This window comes from Mercenaria mercenaria, chromosome 14 (genome assembly GCF_021730395.1).
Source record: "Mercenaria mercenaria strain notata chromosome 14, MADL_Memer_1, whole genome shotgun sequence".
NCBI lineage: Eukaryota > Metazoa > Mollusca > Bivalvia > Venerida > Veneridae > Mercenaria > Mercenaria mercenaria.
The window spans coordinates 34,051,501-34,076,902 of NC_069374.1; the positions used below are offsets into that span (position 1 = coordinate 34,051,501).

The 25,402-nt window shown below is 35.6% G+C and overlaps 2 protein-coding genes across 4 annotated transcripts in view; one reads left to right on the top strand and one right to left on the bottom strand.

The window, feature by feature from the left end:
- The first annotated feature begins 13,923 nt into the window (after positions 1-13,923).
- LOC128548443 (galactoside alpha-(1,2)-fucosyltransferase 1-like) lies at positions 13,924-15,030 on the top strand. The gene has a single exon (XM_053523255.1). It carries the CDS (start codon positions 13,925-13,927, stop codon positions 14,963-14,965), a length of 1,041 nt encoding a protein of 346 aa, XP_053379230.1. The 5' UTR covers position 13,924; the 3' UTR covers positions 14,966-15,030.
- A 7,605-nt stretch (positions 15,031-22,635) lies between these two features.
- Positions 22,636-25,402, bottom strand: part of LOC123527224 (nuclear pore complex protein DDB_G0274915-like) — a 34,736-nt gene continuing 31,969 nt past the window's right edge. For all 3 annotated transcript variants that reach the window (XM_053523252.1, XM_053523251.1, XM_053523253.1), the window contains one exon: positions 22,636-23,495. In XM_053523252.1, the coding sequence (XP_053379227.1) occupies positions 23,371-23,495 (125 nt within the window). In that variant the 3' untranslated portion in view covers positions 22,636-23,370. The remainder of the gene's footprint in view (positions 23,496-25,402) is intronic.

The window sequence follows — 25,402 nt, forward strand, 5'->3', positions numbered from 1 at the left end:
TCTAACTGACAGAGCTAACAAAATTCCATCTAGCACAAGTAAGCCTTTAAGCATTTCATATCTCTCTGTCTCTGTCTTCATTCGTTCTCAGACTGTGCGCAGCGCAAGGCATTTAAGCCCTGGCCGGCTTCCGAGCCACCACGTGGTTGTTGTGTGAGCGGGCGTCCCCTTTCAGCTAAGTCCGACAATACACATTTTGTCTCCATATTTATACAGATTGGTCAAATACATCATTTACATAAGCAAAATTAATGAATTCTGGTACAAACCGAAAGTAATAAACAATAAAAATATTTCACGTAAAATATAGATAAATTGTCACTCAAGTTACACCCAATGTCCATCCCGTTACTGCAATATAACACTTATATGACCTGACTTATAACTTTAAATGCATTTTATGTGCAGTTCGTGAGAAAAACAACATGTTTTTTCTATAGTGACGCATTAATTAACTCGCCTTTTTGTAAGAAATGTGTTTCTTAATTTTTGAAAAGATATGAGGAGAGTGTGTTTTCTTTCAACAAAAAGCAATCAATTTCTTTACAGTTGTTTATCTATTTATCTGTAATTGTTTGGGTGCAGCCGTATTGAGCTCTCGGCCGTCGGGCCAATAAAGTCTTTGTTTGAATCACTGGCGCCAGATCAGAAAGAAAATGCCTCTGTACATATTATACCCTACCCTTAGGTATTCTATAAGAACCATGGTCATGAACGGGAAAGTGCACTTACCCGTTTCAATCGTACATTTCTCAACTTAAACGCGCAGTTCGGTGAATGGGTACCTAGTATATTGAACAAGCGATAATTTATCTTCCATCGTGCACCAGTCACATTGTCTCAATATTCTATATTGCTGAGATTATCAACATATTTTATGCTTTCGTCAACGTTACAGAAAAAAACTTGCTTGAACTTCCCTAATGAACATCCGGTCTAGAGGTCACGGCAGTGCGCACATGTTTGGCGAAACGTAAACAAACAAAAACAGATTTTAAAAAAATCAAAATTTTACACTTAAAACTCGAAATGATGAATGAAATTCATCTTGTATATGATCTTTAATTTGAAATCGTACATTGGTCTGCGTCTGTTCTGTATATTTTATTCATTTTGCACATTTTGCTGCATTTTCACATTTTAGCGAACACGTGTAGTAAAATGACGATTGACATACATTTTTACAACAGCCAATCAGAATGGTTTTGTAATCTAGAACGGAACTTCACCAGGGAAGTTCAAGCAAGTTTTTTGTGTAATGTTGCAATTACTATAAACTACGCGTTGTTTTTCTAAGATAAGATGTATTGAAAAATGTGACCGGTACACAATGGAAGATAAATTACCACTTGTTTGATATCCATAGTACACATTTACCCCACTGCGTGTTTTAGGTATGAAATGCGCGATTGAAACGGGTTAGTATATTTTCCCGTTCACGACCATGGTTCTTATAGAATACCTAGGGGTAGGGTATAACATGTACAGAGGCATTTTCTTTCTGATCTGGCGCCAGTGGTTTGAATGACAAGTTATCTTTCAATAGACTGGAAAGCTAAATTTATAAGGCATCCTTTGATTTGATGATACCGCATTAAAAAGGTTAATGAAATACTTTCGTGTTTTCAGGTTTGCAAGAAAAGTGTTATTTTTAAATTATGCAACTCAAATGTTTCCGACTTAAGGTGATAACGTCTTTATGTAGTGCAATAACGTTTTTTTCTGTCTATAAAACACTGTAACATTGCACGCAATTATTGATTGCACACGACACTACTGTATTCGTGCACGCGACACTACTGTATTCGTCTTCATTTTTTTTTGTTGGGGTTAAAGTCGCACTGACACAATCGTAGGTCATATGGCGGCTTTCCAGCTTTTGGTGGAGGAGGAAGACCCCATGTACACCAACGTGCATTATCCAGTGTCAGTCCAGAGGTCCGGGGTTCGAATCCCGGTCCAGGCTCTGGAAATTTCTGTGCTATACACCGGGCACGTTAAAGAACCAGACTATCTATTCGAAAAAAGAGTTAGTATAAGTTAGCTGGACACGTCTGTATCTGAAAAGTTCTATCTGTCTGTTCTTGGGGCTGTCCCTCTGGTCAGATCGCTCTGTGTCTGTACTAGTAGAGGATGTTTTCGCGCCCTGTGTGGCTGCAGTATATGTAAAGCGCCTTTGAACGTGTTTATCATGAAAAGGGCGCTATATAAATCTGGTATAATAAGAATAAAACAATTATTTCATCACGAACCACCGACCTCACATAAAGAATTCACCGATCGAACTGATCTCCTTCAAAATAATTTACAAGGTGACCCATTGAAAGACGACCTTTTGCACCATCTCTACATTCCACATCTCACGTCAGTATCAGCTGCAATTCTTATGTATTTCATCTCTATATTGATGATATAATCTTGTAATAAAGATTACTTTTATTGACTGACAAGAATTTATCATTTTATTTTTGAGCGAAACCATATCGTCAGTGTCTGTCATACGGAATTAAGTAAAAACAAATGGGGGAAATTTCGAAACCTTATACCCAAATATTTTTTTCAACATTGATTTGTTGTGTGGTTATTTATACATGGAAAAGAGATGTACTTAAATATACAGCGGATTATAGCAGAAACAAAAAGTGCAATAAGATTTTATGGGATAAAAATGAGTTTAGGGAATTTATTTCAAATGAACGTACTATCAAAATTGTCGCAAATACGCCGAAATATCGGAACAATTCTTGTCTGCGGTTTATTGCGTTAAATTCACCGGGCGGAAGGACTGGTAATCAACTATTTCAAATTGCTGCTTTGTTTGGAATAGCCTTTGATTACGACCTTGTTCCAATAGTTAAGCCTTCGTTTCCTTTACTGAAATATTTTGATTTGCCAAACGTATCTGGTGTGAAATTAAAAAACTCGACCACATGTGCACCACAGTTTCCTGGAATCTTTCACAACTGTTTTAACAGTACTGAAACGGATACCGTTCTAAATATGACTATTCATGGATTTTTCCAGTCCTGGAAATATTTCAAAAATAGTGAGGACAGGATAAGAACAATTTTAAAAGTCAGACCAGAATACTTGCGAACTGCGAAGTTATTTTTAGAGGATAACAATAAAAATGGACTCAAAAATATCTGTATTCACGTGAGGAGGGGAGATATGGCTCGCGAATTTTATGTTAAAAGAGGTTTCGCAGTAGTTGATATCAATTTCATTAATAAAGCTATTCAATTTTGCGAGGTCAAATTCAAGCGCGCACTTTTCTTTGTGTTAAGTAATGATATTAGGTGGTGCAAGCAAAATATCAAGCGCACCGTTGTTTTCAGCAATTTTACAGATCCTGGTCATGATCTAGCCCTTATGACATTGTGTGATCACGTTGTCGTAACTTCCGGTACTTTTGGTTGGTGGGGTGCATGGCTTTCGAAAGGAACGGCTGTTTATTTCAGTGGCTTTCCAAGACCAGGATCTCAACAAGATACACGGTTTTCTCGCGAAGATTATTATCCATCCGGCTGGATTGGGCTATCGTAAACTGCAAGTATAAATGAGACCGCCCGGTCACGATTACAAGTTCGGAGTTCTTGAGTTCAGTTCAAGGCAAGAGTATGTGTACTCCGTGGCAATTTGGCCGTTGACAGCACGTCCGCAATCGTTCAAGTTTTCTCATGACGTTATAACGATATTAGCTGCTTATAAATTTTATATTTATATTTATATATGTATTTTGTGACTTGTCAAAATATTGAAATGAAATAATAACCGTTTTGTTGAAATTTCAACGTGTTGTTGCCAATATACTTGTTACTGTATGTATTTGAAACAGACCTGGGTTCAGTTATTTTCAAAAGTAATTAATTAATTACAATTAAAATAGAAATGCTTCAATTAAATTACAGTTATAATAACTTGCTTTTTACAGAAGTAATTAATTAATTACAATTATTTTAAGGAAAATAATTAATTACTTTTTTGATTATTTTGCAATATATTCACAGAGTCATGATGTTAATATCAAAGACATATTAATGATGCATATTTATAAGTCCTTATTAAATTTTGAAACAGTATTGGCATTTTGTTCTAAAATTAGAATCATTCGGTAATAGAAAATGTTTTAACATGCTAGAATTCAAGTTGTGCGGACAACAATCAAATGTGAAATGTCAAGTACATTCAAATATTCAAGTAATGTTTTATACCCTGCATTATACTACTAGTATTCATCAAGGGTCTAGTAACAGTTTCAGATTGATATCCAGATTACATTGATAGTTAATCATTTTATCAGCAATGTTTTTAAGTATATGCCTGTGATATGTATGTACTAATAGTCTCTTGTAATTCTTTAACGAATGGCCATTACAGTTAGTGTATTTTTAAATGTACTATACTATTTATGCAACTAATTGTATATGGATGAGACTTAAATAAATAAATAAACTTAATACCTCTTTAGATGACCAGCAAGTGTGAAATTTATATCGAAAGGTGATAACAGCTACTGCACAATAACCTGTATTTTTGCCAATATTTAATTGCCATATGAGCCGTGCCATGGGAAAATCAACATAGTGGGTGTGCGACCAGCATGGATCCAGACCAGCCTGCGCATCCGCGCAGTCTGGTCAGGATCCATGCTGTTCGCTAACAGTTTCTCCAATTCCAATAGGCTTTAAAAGCGAACAGCATGGAGCCTGACCAGACTGCGCGGATGCGCAGGCTGGTCTGGATCCATGCTGGTCGCACACCCACTATGTTGGTTTTCCCATGGCGCGGCTCATATATTTTGTGACAGTTTGCTACATGTAATTGAAGAGTAATTGAATTTAATTGGCAATTATTTTCATTTGTTCGGATTTTAATTAATTAATTTCAATTAAAATAATTGATTTTTGTCTCAATTATTAATTATTTTCAGTTAATTGAAAAACTGTATTTAATTATAATTAATTAAATTATAATTGTAATTTGACCCAGGTCTGATTTGAAATGCTAATTTTAAGACAATTTTCCTCTGTGTTTTCTTTTAGTCAGTGTAGCAACAAACGTTGTTTGTTTTTTTCCATTCCATGAAAAACAAAAATCAGATCTTCAAGGTGCTTAACATAATTTTCCAGAAATTTGCTTCTTTCAATTACAAAAATTAACACAGAAAAGATATACTTTTATATCTGCCATGTACAGGAATAATTCTGAAGAGAACATCTAATTTTATTATTTTCGCCCGCTATGTAATTCAAGTGTACGAAAATAGGACCAGTTTTACAGCTGTAAAGTAAAAAAAGACTTGTATTTTGAAACTACAGCGGTAAAGGACCTGTAAGTGGAAAATGACAGGAATACAGTTGACATTTACTGGTGTAAAACACACATGTCTCAAAAATACAGCTGTTATTGTTTTTTAATCTGCCCTGTACATCGAAATTTCTGGATAGAACTTTTAAGATCGCTTTAGATATTGTATACACGGGAAAAATGCCACGATTCGGGTAGCATTTTGACTATTTTTTTTCCTTATTACTTGACGGAATTTCATAAGATAAAGAGCGTCGAAGACAGAAAAATGCGCGCTTTTCTCCGTTCAAAACGTATGCAAAAAGTAATCAGTAGTTTTCTCAAACTCTTGGGTTGGCCACCCTGTTGTATTACTGACTTTATTGTTTATTCTAGTAGTGCTATTCTAACCAATGTACGTACGCTTGACATCTATTTGGAAAGCTAGTTCATCTGTTTTTAAGAATTTAAAGAATTATGGACGTTTGAGTATGCTATTCTTTCTCTGCATTTTTATGAGATTTAAAGCAAAATAGATATTAACTTCAAAAAGAAACTTCTAAAACACACACCCAATCCCCTATCAATATTCCGGCGATATCTCTAACATTACGAATGGTGCACAATTAGACATACTTCCTGTGAAGATGTTTTACCTGATTCTAATATGAAGAAAAAAAAAACATGTATATTTTCAATAAAACACGGCAATATTGGCATCACGCCTACATGCATATCATTTGGTGCAGTACAGGCGCCGAGAAATAGTACTGCCGCATTTGATCTACTATGTTTCAGAAATCATAGAAGAACATTGTTAATACTCAACATGCCACATTATCATTTTGATTTTCATGAAACTTTGCCAGAATGCTGTTTTTATGAGACTAAATTTGAAATTGGCTATCGGACATCTTGAAATAGGTGACAAGGTCAAATCATAGTAAAAGCTTGTTATTACAAGCTTAGTATAGAAAACATTTTTGACTTGATCTTCATAAAACTTTTAGAATGTTTGTCTTAAGTTTTTTAATTGGTTTTCCTAGCTGAGGTAAAAACTAGGTAATGAAAACCTTGTTAACACTCTTAGAGACCACTGTTTCCATGATCTTCATGAAAGATTGTCAGTATTTATCTCGTCAGGTTCAAAGCTTGTTTATCTGAGATCTTAAATTAGTCCATTAGGTCAACTCAAAGAAAGACATTGTTAACTGTCTATAGTGGCTAGGTTTTTAGCCCACCATCACCATCATCAGATGGTGGGCTATTCAAATCACTCTGCGTCCGTTGTCATTCCGTCCGTCCTTCCGTCCATTAACAATTTCTCGTTATCGCATCTCCTCAGAAACTACTAGGGGGATTTTGACCAAACTTTATCAGAATGATGTATTGGTACCCTAGTTGTGTTTCCCCCCACCCCCACCCCCTCGAAAAGCAGACTGATTCAGCAATTTTTGAGAGAGTTATGGCCCTTTGTTTATTTTTATAATCTATGTAGATTTATATAGGGAAAAACTTTGAACACTTTCTTGTCCAAAACCACAGGGCCTAGGACTTTGATATTTGGTATATAGCATCTAGCGGTCCTCTACCATGATTGTCCAAATTATTGCCCTAGGGTCAAATATGGCCCCGCCCCGGGGGTCACATGGTTTAATTATATATACTTATATAGGGAAAAACTTTTAAATTCTTCTTGTCATAACCTACAACATTCAATGTATAGTTTTGAGTGGCTAGATGAAACTTGACATGAGTTGATCTTGATCTTGACTTAGTGACCTACTCTTTCATATTTCTGTAGCTACAGCCTTCAGATTTGGACCACATGCATAAGTTTGTGTACCGAAATAAAAATTGTCCTTCACATTGACCTAGTGACCTACTTTCACATTTAATTTGGACCACATACATAGTTTTGTGTTCCGAAATGAAATTTGACCTTGATTTTGACCTAATGACCTACTTTCACATATCTCAAGCTACAGCATTGAAATTTGGACTACGTGCATAGTTTTGTGTACCGAAATGAATTTTGACCTTGAAATTGACCTAGTGACCTACTTTCACATTTCTGTAGCTGCAACCTTCACATTTGGACCACGTGCATAGGTTTGTGTACAGAAATAAATTTTGACCTTGACATTGACCTAGTGACCTACTTTCACAATTCTTAAGCTACAGCCTTCAAATTTTGAATACATGCATAGTTTTGTGTACCGAATTGAACTTCGACCTTGAGATTGAACTAGTGACCTACTTTCACATTTCTCAAGCTACAGGCTACAAATTTGGACCATATGTATAGTTTTGTGTTCCGAATTGAAATCTGACATTAATTTTTACCTTGTACCTTCTTTCACATTTCTCAAGCTACAGCTTTCAAATTTGAAGCACCTGCATAGTTTTGTGTACAGAAATGTACTTTGCCCTTAAATTGATCTAGTGACCTACTTTCGCATTTCTCAATTTACAGCTTCAAATTTGGACCACATGCATGGACCACATGCACAGTTTTGTGTACCGAAATGACCTTTGACCTTGATTTTGATCTTGATCTAGTCTTGAAATTTGGAACATTCAACAATTGGTCAATGGTGGGCGCCAAGATCACTCTGTGATCTCTTGTCTATTTGATATTATCGAAATTTTGTCAGAATCTTTATCTCTGTAAAGTCTATGTTAGGTTCGAAACAAGATTATTTATGTCAACTACTAGGTGATGGGTCAAATCATAGAAAGACTTTGTTAGCACTCAAAATACCGCATTTTCTACCTATTATCATGAGGCTTGGTCGGAACGTTTGTCTGTTTTAAATGTAAGGCACTAGTAAATTTGTAACTAGGTCAAGTGAAAAAAAAACTGGGTCACGAGGTCAAATTACAGAAAAATGTCTGTTAACACTGTAGAGAAAACTTTTCGGCTTAATCATCATAAATCTTTGTCAAAATGTTTGCCTGTATGAAATCCAAGTCAAGTTCAAGAGTGGGGTACCTAAGGTCAAAAACTTTGTAAGTACGTCAAATCATTGAAAACCGTTGACAATAATCTACCTGATTTACATGAAGCATGGTCAAAATGTTTGTCTGTATGAAATCTTGGTCAAATTAAGTTCTATGTTATCTAGGGGTAAGAGCTATATGTCAGGTGAGCTTTAGGACCCTCTTGTTTCGAATGATTCCACTTGGCTGATTTTAGGGGCCGCCAGAAGTAAAAGTAGAAAAACCGTTGAACGAGTTCTCCTGATGACCGTTTGATGGAATGTCACAAAACTTGGTCTGTAGCATCCTGGAAAGGTCCTGAATTCGTTCCGCTTGACAGAGTTTTTGGGGTCACCAGATCAAAATTGAACTGGGTTTATTATATAAAGATGTTAATAATGGTTGCCTCTGTGATTTTTTCAAATGGAAACTATCGTTTTATTCTACATTGATGACGTCTTTCTATATATTTATCTTGTCTATTCAGAATGTGATTCTAATGCTGCATTGTTGTTGATACCAGTGATAAAATGGTGTCTTTGACAAACACTTTCTAAATGGCATCTTCAATGGCACAGACCTTACAAGTCCTAATTGCTTAATATCTTGGTCATATCTTTTCTCACTTCAGCACTTTTTTTTTGCTTAAGCACAGTAATTACCATTCATGATTCAGTGTGTGGTACATAATAATCAAGTTCAAACTGTCAGTTTCAGGTGAGCGACTTAGGTCCCTCTTAGCCCTCTCGTTACCGTTAATAACCCAAGTATTGTGTTTAGATCATTGCCCTGAAATGTGATAAATTAGCAAGCAAGGGACTGAATCAAGTGTCAGCTACAGCATAAGCAAACATTTTCTCTGATTTATGAAAACATTTATACCAGTTTGAAATATCTAAATATTTTAACAATATCGACATGCTAATAAATTTGAAATAGATAAAAAAAACATTAATTTGTCTGCTTACATTATTCAGAGTTTCATCTTTTTTGAAATAAACATGCTTACAGATTTTTGTTTGAAATGTACATAAGTTTTTACTGCATCTTATAAAACGCATGCACGCCCGTTCCGGAAAATTTCGGTCATATATTAATATTCATTTCTAAAAGCAATTCTCTATCACAGGCAACTATATCTTTGTGTCTGTCATGTTTGTATATATCTACTGTTTTTTGCCATCCCTTCTTTCACGCATTCCTAATGTCACAGTACGTATTCAATTTTCAGATGGACCTGCCTTTCATTCAACTACCATTTATTATTCGAAGGGGTGTTCACTGAAACTTTACTGACTGAATAACGAACAGTGCAGACCATGATGTGCAGACTGTTCTTGGTCTGCGCTGGACGCAAAGGCACAGTCACTTGCCAGCAGCAGCCTAAAGGTTTTTAAAAACAATTCAACGGCCACATTAAATCATAAACAAGGAGTATCTGAAGAGCCACTTGATCTAACTCCCCTTCTTAAAATTCACTGAGCTATCAACCTCCAACCTCTTACCCTCCCCACCCGTACAGCCCCGATTATAAAAAAATAGGATGTTACACAACTATGAGCTATGACCCGGCCTGGCTTTTTTGTGGTTTCTTTTTCATCAAGTTTGTCATAGTTGTTTCAGAGCAGTCGCGACAGCGGAAATCTTCGGGTTCCAAGGAAAGCGAGCGTCTGCAAAACAAGCCGAGAGCAGACGTGTTCATCTTTACCGACCGAAAGGGCATAATTTGGAGCATGCCGTTTCAGACCGTCAACGCTGCGTACTACGGAAGAGTAAGTTTGAGTTACTTACTTTCAAGATTTATTATTTGTAAATATTATTAATCTTTTTTCTTAAAGATACTATATTGGTTCTTAGAAATGCAGGATATAAAGATAAAATAATATATTTTAGATGTTCTTTTCCTTCAGGACAACACGCTTGTGCAATAGAGCAGACGACTTTGCTAGCGATAGGACTTCATGGATTCCAGCTCCATGGACTGAGCACCCAGCTTCTTCACCGGACTTTGCCCTAATAGATTTTTTTGAATGTTTCCCGTTATCGAGTCGGCTCTGATTCTCCGCGCTGTGCACAGCGTAGTCTTTAGTTTAAAGTGTCCTTTTTATACTGTCATGTTTAATCAGGGGATTGCTAGAAAAGAAGTGCCTTTTACTCGGAAAAGTGACAATCTCGAGCACCTGTTGAACTGTTTTGCCGACGTCATTTACTGTTTTTTACAATGTGTCCCGCTAATACCTGATAATAGGTTTGTGATGATGAAAATATTTACTATTGCCATGCAATTTTCAGGAACTGTGCGAGGAAGATTGAGTAACTAAATATATAAAATCTAAGGCTGTTGAATTTCTTAAAAGAAAGTTGCAAATCGCATTTTTGTCTTGTGTTAAGTCATAATGTTGGTCATTGTAATTAATCATAATTGTACTGCATTGTTCTCCCTCATGAACTTATATATCAACGTTAAATATCATTTGAGTCGCGCCATGAGAAAACCAACATTGTCATAGCATCCGCGCAGACTGGTCAGGATCCATGCTCTTCGCTTTCAAAGCCTATTGCAGTATGAGAAACCGTTAGCGAACAGCATGGATCCTGACCAGACTGCGCGGATGCGCAGGCTGGACTGGATTCATGCTGGTCGCAAAGCCACTATGTTGGTTTTCTCATGGCGCGGCTTAATTATGAATTCGATACATGTTTTAAACATCCTGCTTATAATATACTTGCTATTTAGTACATGCATAAGCCGTAAAGTGTGTTATTTATTATACCTCATTATGTCATGGCGTCATAAAATTGAGTAATAAAAGAAAAACGAAGAAAACAATAAGCAGACGCACTTTAACGATCGAACTGATCTCGTTAAAAATAATTTACAAGATGACCCACTGAAAAACTGTATGTTTTTGTATTTAATTAACTCCCTGGGGCCGAAATGCGACTATAGGCGTTATATTTTCTGCCCCTGTAGCGTCGATATCCGACTATACGTGCGTTATCGGGACTCCCCAGGACGGCGATTGACGAGTATAGTCGCGGCACCGAGATCATGCTGATTGTGACATGTACTTGTTAATTTTTGATAATCCAGGCAAAAGCAAAATTATTTTGCATGCTGGCTATTATTTATTAGATGCTATAATTATTAATTGTGCTAATAATTAGTTCCCTTGTTAAAATAAATGTTTGTAACTATGCGGTCATGTAAAGGAAATAAAAAAGACGAAATCCGCTGTGTTTCGTTCATACTGTATTTCAAAAGAGTAAAATAATTTCGTCTGCCAGAGATCTTCCTTAAAATGAAGAAAATATTCATTATCATGCAGCTTCTGACATATCAGTTCCGTCGGATGATGATTCCAGCGATGAAATACCATTATCAGAGAAATGAATGGTCGGAAAATATTACGTTTCAGAAGGCTGAAATATTCGTACACTTACATTGCATACGATACAAACGGAAAAAATGAACACAACAAAACATATTTCATTAAATACAAAATAATGTGACTAAATTAATGCATGTTTGTAAATTTAGTAATTCTTCACAAATAAGTGTAAATATTACAACTTAACTGTCTCAGCGCGTGTCACACAACGTTTGTGTACATGTATACATCAAAATTAACCATTGATATTCACACAAAAACGGGCTTAAAGGACCTCGGACATTTTCCTATTCAGATTGCCTATCCGATTAAGGAAAAAGTGACATAGGGATAGACTTCTGAAATTGCATAGTTACGATAGCTGAAGACCATTTCTTGATAAATGCGACTTCATTTTGCAAGTTTATGAACAAAAAAAAAAGACTTTGTAGACATTTCTCATTCTCTTTTCTATTAAAATATGAACATAAATAATTTTACGTTTTAAACATCTTTCCCCCCAGTGACGCAACAAAATAGTTCACATGCCTTTGTAAATAATTATTATATACGTATGCTGCAAATATGGCACTTGGTCACAGGTGGGAAAGTGTTTAAAATTGAAAAAAACTACGTACAGGGTGTCAGCAAATAATTTTTTACATAAAATATTTGACACTTATTGCATGTGTTTCCTAAACCTTACATATCTACAGCTTTATTCATTTTTGTAAATATTTCAAGCACAGAAAACACTAAACTAAATAAATAGGGGGACATCAATCAGATCTGTTACCTCTTGACATTCTAAGTCCGTCGATTGAGTGTCATCAGGATTGTGTCGTAAGTCAAGAACCATGCAAGTGGCTTCGACGTAAACATGACAAAGAAATACAGACGAACTTCTATGGGATTAGTGCCACTTAGGTGCAAATTGTTTACCTTTTTGTAGGACACAGCTGAAGCGAACCTAGAATGCATTTTAAGAGCAACATTTGCTTTTATTCGATCCAGCATCCTATACCCTAACAGAACTACACCAGACACCATCTCATTAACTAACCCAAATGCTTCCAAAACTTACACTGACACCCATAGAACTAATACTGACTCGCCCATAACTAACACTGACACCCCCAGAATTAACATCAATTCGCTCACACGTCTGAAACTTATTTCGAAGCCAACCGAAAAACTAGTAAGGACCTCAAAGAACTAACACAGACACCCCAAGAATATCTATATAAATGTTGATACTAGCTAGTGAAGTTCTGTTCCACTGATATAAAATGCTAAAAGTAAGGCATCCCTGAACCGGCAGTGGAATAGGCAGTCTTCTGCACTCCTCCGTCCACTGCATGTATTTAATAATAATCCTCCACATAATGCCCGGTCAGTATTGTACATGTGTATAAATACAGTATACTAATAAGCTTTGATAATGTGGCAGTTGAGTCCAATAAGTCCAGGGGTGTTCAAAGATAATCTGTCATAGATCTATTGTAAAGCAATCATTGGATTTACCTGTATTGGAAAATAAACAGTGTCGATTGTATTCAGGTCAACTGCCACATTATCAAAGTTTATTAGTTGCAATAGATGTATAGAAAACAAACAATAGGATATGATCAATGCATCAGTGTTATCATGGGCACTCGGGTGGAAATAACTGAAGTACAGTTAGGGACCAAATGTTTTGTTCCACTTTTATTTTTTCTGTTTCGTTTATTTTCAAAAATGTCAATAAAACTGATAATCTGCATGATATCAGTTTATTGTTTATGATAAAATATTTCATAGTAGACATACCTTAAATACCAATGCTTATTTTAACTAAAAATACACATTTTGAATTTTTCAAAAATATGACCCTTAGTTACAAACTGCTCGAATTTCAAGAAAACGAATATGAAATAAAACTATTTTTGTGACAGTTTGATAGGAATATAACTTATTTATCAGTATTTGAAGCTGTTATATAAAACTATCAGCTACTGAAGTCAAGAAATAGCATTGATCTTAGGGCAAACTCCCTAGCATAATGTCCAATGTCCTTTCAAGTATAATGCTTATGTAAATATTGTGTGTTAATATTGTATTTCTGTTTACTGGAATTCAATGCCTTTACATTTACAGTGAAAAAGTAAGAAAACCAGATAATGTTCAAATATTTATTTAACGCAATAGGTTAGTTAAGTTGTGAATATTTTGAAGTGAAAATATTATATATCCTTTGAGCGAATCCATATCTTCACTGTCTGTCATACGGAATTATGTCATTAATGGTGAAAATTTCGAAAAATTATACTTCAGTAATTTTTTCCACATTGATTAGTTTTGTTCTGTGTATCACGATTATTTATACATGGAAAAGAGATGTACTAAAATATACAACAGATTATAGTAAAAGCAGAAAGTGTAATAAGATTTTATGGGATAAAAATGAGTTTAGTGAATTTATTTCAAATGAACGTACTATCAAAAACGTCGCAAATAGTAAGCCGAAATATCGGAACAACTCTTGTCAGCGGTTTATTGCGTTAAATTCACCGGGCGGAAGAACTGGCAATCAACTTTTTCAAATTGCTGCTTTGTTTGGAATAGCTTTTGATTATGACCTTATTCCAATAGTTAAGCCTTCATTTCCATTACTGAAATATTTTGATTTGCCAAATGTGTCTGGTGTGAAATTAAAAAACTCAACCACATGTGCACCACAGTTTCCTGGAATCTTTCACGACTGTTTTAACAGTACTGAAACGGATACAGTTCTAAATATGACTATTCATGGATTTTTCCAGTCCTGGAAATATTTCAAAAATAGTGAGGACAGGATAAGAACAATTCTAAAAATCAGACAAGAATACTTGCAAACTGCGAAGTTATATTTAGAGGGTAACAACAAAAATGGACGCAAAAATATCTGTATCCATGTAAGGAGGGGAGACATGGCTAGAGAATTTTATGTTAAAAGAGGTTTCGCAGTAGTTGATATCAATTTCATTAATAAAGCTATTCAATTTTGCGAGGTCAATTTCAAAGACGCACTTTACTTTGTATTAAGTAATGATATTAAGTGGTGCAAGAAAAATATCAAGCGCACCGTTGTTTTCAGCAATTTTAAAGATCCCGGGTATGATTTAGCCCTTATGACGTTATGTGATCACGTTGTCGTAACTTCCGGTTCGTTTGGTTGGTGGGGTGCATGGCTTTCGAAAGGAACGGCTGTTTATTTCAATGGCTATCCAAGACCAGGATCTCATCAAGATACACGGTATTCACGTGAGGATTATTATCCATCCGACTGGATTGGACTATCGTAAACTGCAAGTATACATGAGACCACCCGGCCACAATTACAAGTTCAGAGTTCTTAAGTTCAGTTCAAGGCAAGAGTATGTGTACGCTGTGGCTATTTCGCCAGTGACAGCATGCTCGCAATCATTTTTGTTATGACGTTATATAACGAAATTAGATGCTTGTAAATTTTAGACATTTATATATGTATTTTGTGATTTGTCAAAATATTGTAATGAAATAATACCTTTCTGTTGAATTTCTGTTGCCAATATATTTGAAATGCTACCAATTTATTCCTTCTCAAACACTTGGGTTGGCCACCCTGTTGTATCACTCTCTTTATTGTAGCCGTGGTGAACTCTTTAAGTTTGCTATTCTTTCATTGCATTTTTAGGAGATTTCCCTTCTGAAATTTATGCTGAATGTAAGTTGAATGAAATTTAAAGAAAAACAAATATTAACTTCTATAAGAAACTTCTAACGCAAAATTGTTCATCTATTGTCCATAGACAGTCAAGGTTTAATTTCTGATGACCATAGGCCAAAGCATTCTCCATCTTTTATAATAAATAATTTTATTCTTAGGTCATTGCGACCTTGACATTTAATCTACTTACACCTTAAACAAAGGGATCATCTACTAATTTTAAACCACAATGAATTTTGACAATTATAGACTAAAGGATTCTGCTATTATTGACCAGATACTGCTTTCAATCTTTTCCATATTTTGTGTATTATTATAAATTCCTTTTCATTGCCTTCTTCTTCAATTATTGAAGGTCAAATATGATTATTAACCTAATGTTAATTATTATTTTAAAAAATGAATGCAAAACATTTTAGTTGTATACAAAATAAACATTAGAATTGAAATAATTGTGATACTTTTGCTATTTCATATTAAGTCATGACTTCAAAAGAAAGGAAATATGAAGCTAGTTCAAAGCATATGCAGCTGCCTGGAAGACTCTAGACTGTAATTATCAGCATTCTCATAACAATCACCACTTTATAAAACATCTTAATCACACAGTTGCATCATACCTCACCAATATCATTGCCAGTTAATATGTATTGATTTACATCTGAAACACCATAATATATTAATTGCTAGATTATCATCCACTCCCAGCAGTTTGACATTTATTACATAATGTGGTAAAGTTGTATATAGAACAGAACAGAACAGTAGTTTATTGGTATTGATAAAACATGTACAGTTCATCGTTATAAGAACTAAAATATACTAAACATGCATGGCAATGCGAGAGTGAACAAAACAAAAAAAATATCATTCAGTTAAGATTCAATCAATATTATTTGCAGTGTGACCTGCCCTGAGAATCAAAGACATAAATGTAGAATTTTCTAAATAATATTCCCTAAAGGATAATCTTTTTAGCGATTGTACAATATGAGATACTATATAAAGGATACAATGTGCACATTCATCTAATGTTAAATGTATATAGACTAATGAAATCTTATGTACTGACTGAGGAAACCTTGATATTTTTATTTTTCATAGGATTGCGCCAGACTTTTTACGGACTTCAGAGATTTTTTTTCTATCAGAAATTGCATATACATTATCGCAATATATTTTCACATGGGGTTCAATAGCCGTTAGATATGAACTTTTGTAATAAAATGGATTTGTAGTTGTATAATGTGAAATTAGCAATGAAACAAGGTTACTGTTATTTTTGTACAATTAAGGAATTCAATACACATCGAAAAATCGAATCTTGTTGAATATCAATTAAGAACAAATTACAGTGATGTGATTAGTGACCAAATCCTGTTCAAGGAGGAACTAAAGATTAAGATTTTTGTGTTATAATGTTACTTACAAAAACATAAATATAGTGTAGGCATTAATTGAGGATGACATTAATGACCACCTAGTCTGCTGGTACAAAAAATACGTAGAGAATAATTCTTATTGCTCCTTCTTCAGGTGTCTTGAAGTATGAGAAGTATGTTTTCTTTAGATTATTTGATTTTAATAGGAGATTCGACATTATCTTAATATATTTTACGTTTCCAAGCTGTTTATGCATCAGAAACAGCATTCTCTCGAGTACAATATTTAGGTAATGTTTTTTCCCAATGGATTCCGGATATTGACAGAAGTGTCGCCACATTAGCCTGATCTAACACAAGGTATATAAATATACATAACGTTTGATATTTGACGACAGCAGTGATAAATAATGAAACTATTTATATTCTTAATAGAACATGCTGCGTCATGAAATAAAAATTTGTTGACTTCATTTCGTTATTTATTAATTTTGTGACAATTATTGACATGTTTTCCTTGGAAGACGTTGTCACCAATTATATGGCAATTATTCGGCAGTCATGTATTTTCTACCTTAAGTCGCCATAATTATGACGTCATAACCTTTTCAGTCGCGTCCCCGGAAAGAGATAAATGGGAAATTTCGACAACTCACTTCAATCTACAATGTGGCTTAGGTCTCTTTATTTCTAAATATTTTATCACGGTGGCAGATATCTCGACAAATCCTAACACACATAATCCACCATTTCTGTCAAAACGACGGATAGTTAGCAAGAACATTTAAACAGATTCTATAAAGGTTCAGACAACGATGTTTCTGACCAAATGTAATGAACATCCTTCACGCAGTTCATTATAAATATATCCACTAAGCCATTTCAAAAATAGAACAAACGACGTGAGGTGCTTGATGACTGAGAATATGGATGCTGATGTGAGGATATGGCTGGCCACGACGTGAGGATGTGGATGCCAATGTAAAGGTATGGATGACGACGTGAGCATGGATGTCAATGTGAGGACGTGGATACCAATGTGAGGAGGTGGATGCCGATGTGAGAAGTGCATAACTATGTGTGGGTGCAAAGGCTGATGTGAGGAAGTGGGTACTGATATTAGGTGGATTCTGATGCGAGGGGATGGATGCAATTGCGAAGATGTTGATGTGGTGGATGCCAATGCAAGGCTTCTTAATGCAGTCAAGCAGAAGCATTTTAACAGATCAGAGCAAGGATGTTATAATACGGATGTCAGCATGAACAGGTGAATGCAAATGCGAGGATATTTATGCAAACATGTGAATATTTGTGGCGATATAGTGAGTTGGGTTCTGATGTGAGGTGGATACCAGTGCAAGGACGTGCATATCAATATAAGGAGATGGATGCTGGATAAAAAGATGCTAATGTCAATGTAAAGAGACGAATGCAAATCTGATTATGCCAATGTGAGGATGTAGATGCCTATGTAAAGAAATGGATGCTGACATGGATACTAATGCAGAGATGTGGATGCGAGTACGAGACTTCTACGAGCAGTCAAGCAGAAGCATATATAAACTGATACATACTGAAACAAGGATGTGAAAATATGGGCACAGATAAGAAAGTGGATATAAGTGAATCTGAGGATGCAGATGCTGATTTAATGATGTGGAAGTCTATGTGAACACGTGGATGCTGATGTGAGGATGTGGATGTCAATATGAACAGGCAGATACTGATGTGAGTTGACATACACAGCTTTAAAAACACAATATTTGCATAGCTCGAAATAACTCCTATTTTAGCTTTAGATTTTGATTCAATTTGTACCTGACAAAAAGAAATGCATTTTCACATAACTACAAGTCACACACAGTACATACACTAAAATAAGTTTCTTCATGTAATATGCTTATCAAATCAGTCAATACTTTTCATGAAAATGATGCAACAATTTAGGTCATATGGCATTTTCCCCAGCTTTTGATATTGGAGAAAGCCCCCGGGTATTATTCCAGGCATGTGATACTTGGAATGATACATTTAATAACAAATAATTAGATTGTGCCCGAAAAATATCGTAAACAAAGTTGACGTTATTTAAGACTTCCCTAGGGCTGATCAACTTCATAACTCCAATTATGATATCAAGCTTGAAGATACATCGTCAAGTGGTTCTCAAGTTATTAAATGGAAACTGTTTGCAATGATCAGGCTCCTGCGACCTTGACCTTTGACTTACTAATGGCGTCACCTACTTCATAAGCCGCCCAGTCATGCTATCAAGTTTAAAGGTTCTGTACCAAGTGGTTCCCAAGTTAGTGCAGGGAAAACGTTTTCCATGATCAGGCTCCGGAGACCTTGCCCTTTGACTTACTAATGGCGTCACCTACTTCATAAGCCGCCCAGTCATGCTATCGAGTTTGAAGTTTCTGGGCCAAGTGGTTCTCAAGTTATTGCAGGAAAAACGATTTCAATGCTTAGGTCCCTGTACCTTAACCTTTGACCCCCAAAACAATAGGGAGCATCTGCTTCATAAGCCTATTCATGCTTCCAAGTTTGAAGGTTCACAGTCAAGTTGCTCCATTAAGAAGAAACCGTTTTGAAGATTCAGACACTCTTTGACCTTTGATTTACTGACACCAAAAACAATAGGGGTCATCTTCTTTTAATTAAAGCCTAATCATGCCATCAAGTTTGAAGGTTCTGGATGAAGTGGTTCTCAAGTAACCCGTATTGGGCATATATTGTTTTCGAATTTCAGGCCCCTGTGACCTTGTCCTTTGACCAACTGATTCCAAACACACTAGGGGTCATCTACTTCATAAGCCCAATCCTGCTACCAGGTTTGAAGGTTCTGGGTCAAGTTTTTTTTTCTGGTTTAACGTCATATTATAGGTCACTTGCTTCAATGGTGGAGGAAGACCCTAGGTGCCCCTCTGTGCATTACTTCATCACAGAGGACCCCGCACCCCCAAGTCAAGGTTCTGGCCCCTGTAACTATGACCTTTTACTTACTAAGCCCAAGAACTGTAAGGATAATCTAATTCGTAAGCCTAATCATGCTACCAAGTTTAAAGGTTCTAGGTCAAGTGGTTCTAAAATTATTCTGTGGAAACCATTTTCAAGATTCCAGCCCATGACCTTGACCTTTGACATATTGACCCAAAATCATTACAGGTCATCTGCTTCATAAGCTCAATCATGCTACCAAGTTTGGAAAGTTCTAAAGTTATTAGGCAGAAATGGTTTTCAGGGTTCAGGACCCTGTGACCTTGACCTTTGATCTATTTACTAAATGTAGGGATCACCGTCTTGATAAGCCCTATCTTGCTACAAAGATTAAAAGTTGTGGCACAAGTGATTCTCAAGTTACTGGAAGGAAACCATTTACAAGTTTCAGGCCCATGACCTTGACCTACTGACCCCCAAAACTACAATGGTCACCTACTTTATAAGCGCAATCATGATACCAAGTTTAAAGTTTCTGGGTCAAAAGGTTACAAGTTGTTGGGAGCTATCGACAGACAAGGTAACAATTTCAGACTTGGTACATTTGTAGCAGATACATCATGTTTTCAAAACGATACAAATTTTAAGACATATTTGTCGACTACTGTTGAAGACATGGTATCAGTCTACGTACTTTGTGAAAGACCCTCATCTTTACCGATTCCACACAAGTATGACCTTGATAATAGACATCAGAATTTGAGCCGCACCATAAGAAAACCAACATAGTGCATTTGCGACCAGCATGGATCCAGACCAGCCTGCGCATTTGCGCAGTCTGGTCAGGATCCATGCCTTTTCGTTAACAGTTTCTCTAATTGCAATAGGCTTTGAAAGTGAACAGACTGGACAGATGCGCAGGTTGGTCTGGATCCACGCTGGTCGCAAATGCACTGTTGGTTTTCTCATGGCGCGGCTCAATTACACATTACATGTTCATGTTTATTTGTTAGCATATTGCTTCAGGTTTTCACAATTATAATGTTTGGTTGAATATCAAAATGATTTGCATTTTTTAAGCTGTTCAGTGAACTATACAAAACAAATTCTGTTGAACATATCATATTTAATGGCATATTTCTTTACATTTTACAAATCTTATAAATAAGTCTATAGTACTTATCTACAATAGATCATTTATACAGACCTTAGATGAGACAGTTCATAAATCATTTGAATGAGATTTCTCCATGTAACTACAAGTGTATTGGGAAATCTTCATTATTTTTAGGTGACTAATTTTTGTGAATTTCATGGCTACAAAATAAAACTTAAAACCTCAAAATTTATGTCTCCATGATACAGCCCTTTTAGCTAAAATCACAAACTTCAAATGTCCACAAAATGAAATTATTTCACACTTTTAGAGTGATGCTGAGTGTAATCAAGAACTGTCTCATAACAACACACTCAACTACTCTAAGGCTTATCACTAAAATGGATATTTTATGTAAGAAAAATATTTTCCAAAATCACGTAAAAGTTATGGGACTTGATGCTGTGATTTGTTCAAATGCATCCAAAATCTGTGTGAATATTCAATCAAGTATTTGCTTAATTTAAACCTGCAATTTTGAAATCCAAAAGGGGCATAACTTTGCCAAAATAAAATTCCCAGTTCTGACACATGCGCTTTTCACCATGTTTTATCCACCACAATAAATTGTTAAAATTTTCGATTTAATATCTGCATTAATTTTAGAGAGAACAAACTTTAGACTGACATTTCTTCATTGCATTGTGAAACCATTTCAGCTGGCCTTAAAGTTTTGTGGTTTTCAACAAGAAAAGCTGTTCTGTGTGTTCATGGCTTTGAAATAAAATAAGATTACTGGTATGTAGTTAGTGGAGATTTAAATGTATAGATTGACACAGCTATGAAATTCAATGAAAATGAGTCACCAATGAATAAAGATGAACTCCTGGAGTTAAATGGAAGGTATTTAGAATATAAATTTGTACAACTATTTTATACCGTTATAATACAAAATATACCAACACAAGAGTTCATCCAATGTGTTGCTTCAAAATAAGACAGTATTAACCTTTAGCCTGTTGACGGCAAGTGATTTTGTCTTTGCGACCAGTGCAGACCAAGATCAGCCTGCACATCTGTGGAGGCTGATCATGGTCTGCACTATAATTCCCTATTCTGTCAATAAATTTTCGGTGAAAATTTTCAGCACTGATAGTAGAACAATTCTGACTTATGATGGAATATTGAAATATTAGTGTTTTTTTTTTATTTTTATTTTTTTGAGGGGTGTGGCGGAGAGAGAGCTTAAGCAACCCTCATAAAGCAAAAGTAAAATGTTTCCGTGAATAAGTATGAACATAACGAAAAAAAAAAAACCAAAAAAAAACAACAACATAAAGCACAAAGTCCTCGGCTGAATAAATCATATTATAATCTTATAAAACAGAAACAAGCTGTACACATTCCAGGACATAGGAAAGCAAGTTTTGTACACATGGTAACCAAAATTCACATTACCCTGCTCTCATGGGGTTTATTACTGAAGTAGAAAGTGGAAATTGCAAAACAGAGGAGTGACTGGGGGACCTCTCATTTAGAGTTTTATTTGCCACTGATAAAATAGCCCGGGCTTCAGACCACTACAGCAAAGGGAAATCCCTGTCCCCCATCCCTTTATGAAACCCCTCGTGCACTGCAATGGAAATAATTTACATTTTAAAGGGAAATGCCTACTTAAAGTATATAACAATATCATGGTCTACACTGAATTTTCGCCAGTATGTTCAACAGTACCACAAACATATGTCCATTTCACGGATATTTACAGCAAGACTTACACAGTACAATGTAGGCAGCTTTTCTCTGTATTTTTTAGGCAACCAAAGTGCTTTATGAATAAATACTGTCAAGAAGTCATTGAATCACTTTTTAATATCAATTACTAACAAAATACATACTGTCTAAATTTCAATCTGTTTGACATAAATATCTATGCACCCTCCCCTATCCCCCACCCTGCCCTTGATTACGCACCAAAACTGCATCAGCAGTTCCGTTTTCCATTCAATAATTCACCAACTTTATATAACACCAATTATTGTGTCACAAAAATCAGTTTAAACTTCAGAACATACTGAAATGTAACACAATTTTGAATGATATCTTCAAAGTTTATCTTTGTATTGCACTATGCAGATGTCACACAAGCAAACACGTAATAGAATAAGTTGTTATCATTCATTTCTAATTATTTCCTAAGAGAACAACTGAGGAAATATCACAAAGCTGGCTTTGGTTTCATCAAAACATTGATTAGTTGAGATCTGCATCAACACAAAATCTGGTACAAATTCTTACCATCACCAGATGTCAACAACTTCCAACTTGTAATTCAAACATTTCAAAAAAAAATATCACTAAACACCAAAGCATTTTCAAAAATAAATTTTTCCAGACATTTATACAGAGAAAAGTCTCTTGTACGGAATGTCAGTGAAAGCGGTCTACTTCCTTGACTTGACTCTTCAATCTAATCAGTGAGAGAAATCCAGGTTTATATTTTGTATATATGCTATCACTTTATAAACATGTCTGTTTTCTGTTATCCATCCCATCCTTCTCCATATATGTGAGGAAATGCAATTATTTCCTTTGAGTACGTCGCCTAGCGGCACGTGCAACCGCCCTTGGTGGACGCGGAGCCGTGCTTCCTGCTCCAACGGCGAATGTGCCGGGAGTTAATCCTGGACCCGCTGTTGGCGTTGCACCTGAAATATATAGGAATTTTTTCAAACCTCAACTCACAGAAAAATGTCACCTTTCAACTACCATAAAATTAAAATTTTACACTAAAGAAATGGCAAAAATGTCTCACCACATGTCTTTATATCATTCTGAGATTTAATAGTCTAAATTAATACCGTAATATTACTTTAAACTGAAAGGGAACATCCAAAGTTTGACTTAAGCTTTTCGGTATAAATTGAGTGTCCCTGTGCAAAAACCAGCATTAGAGGTTAGCAGGAAGTATGTGTATAGACCAGCCTGCACATCTGACCAGTCTTATCTTGATCCAGACTTTTCACTTATCACTGTTGCAAACAAGTGCTGAAATTGATATATGAAACTATGTATCTGGGGATAAACGGTATGGATGTGCACTAATCTGGATCCTTGCTGGTCGCAAAGCCTGCTTTTCGCACAACAGCACTCAAATCTTTATCATTCTACCACATGTATACACATGATATAAGAAAACATTATACAATGGGCTGTTGTTGTGAGATTGTTACAGGTTGTTAAACAAGAGCTAGCTGTTGGATGAGACAACATGCTGGATAATAAAACAGAGCAAATCTGAAGATACTATAGAGCTATTACTGGAGTATCAATTTGTCATTATGATATGGGTGATGGATCTGGAACTATCTTAAAATTTCTTCAAATCCATTAAGTAACAAGCAAAGATACAGTAAGAATGCATCAAAACTTAACCTAAAATTCAAAATAAAAAGGGGGCATAATTTAAGTAATACTGATACTAGAGTTATGGCCCTTGTGTCATATAAAATTGGTGATGATGTGGAACAACTCCTTGAAGCAAATACCGACGGAGATCAAGTGAAAGTGCATTTAACCTAAACTAGGTCTCTGGATCTGGACACTGATGCATAGGTAAGTAAGAAAACACTTCATATACCTCGTAAAAAAACGAGCTAGAAATATGCTGGAAGACCGTGTTTTAAGCCGTGACTATTAAGTACAATTCCAAAGACCACCCAACTGATCTACCTAGCTGTTTAGACATATACATGTAATTGTTATTTAAGTCAAGAACTTCAGTATTATAAAAACATGTTAATGTAAATATTGCTGGAATTAAGCTACATTTATCTGAAAAAAATTAAACTAGAAAATGCTTTTGTAAAAAAGCGCATGTCTCCCCCAATGCAAAGTCCTATAGGCAAGAAGTCAATAGGGGTCAGGAGCGAAAGTCAAAGAGACACTGATGGTTGGCTGCAATAGGGATCATCTACTTGGCATGTCCAGTCATCCCGCTAAATTTCAACACTCGTGGCCTAGTGGTTCTCAAGTCATTGTTCAGGCTCCTGTGACCCTGACCTTTGATCAAGTGACCTCAAAATAAATAGGGGTCATGTACTCTGCATGTCCAATCATCCTATTAAGTTTCAACATTGTAGGTCAAGTGGTTCTCAAGTTATTTCCAAAAAATGATTTTACATGAACAGGCCACTGTGACCTTGACCTTTAATAGACTGACCCCAAAACCAATAGGGGTCCTCTACTCTGCATGTTCAATCATCCTATGAAGTTTCAACATTCTGGGTCAAGTGGTTCTCAAGTTATTGATCGGAACTGGTTATCAATGTTCAGGCCCCTGTGACCTTGACCTTTAACGAGTGACCCAAAAAACAATACGGGTCATTTACTCTGCATGAACAATCATCCTATGAAGTTTCAACATTTGGGTCGAGAGGTTCTCAAGTTATTGATGGAAACTGGTTATCAATGTTCAGGCCCTGTGACCTTGACCTTTAACGAGTGACCCAAAAAACAATAAGGGTCATTTACTCTGCATGAACAATCATCCTATGAAGTTTCAACATTCTGGGTCGAGAGGTTCTCAAGTTATTGATTGGAAATGGTTTTCCAT

What these genes read in the sequence shown, in the direction of transcription:
- LOC128548443 (XM_053523255.1), top strand. Translation starts at nt 13,925, where the DNA reads ATGGTGAAAATTTCGAAAAATTATACTTCAGTAATTTTTTCCACATTG.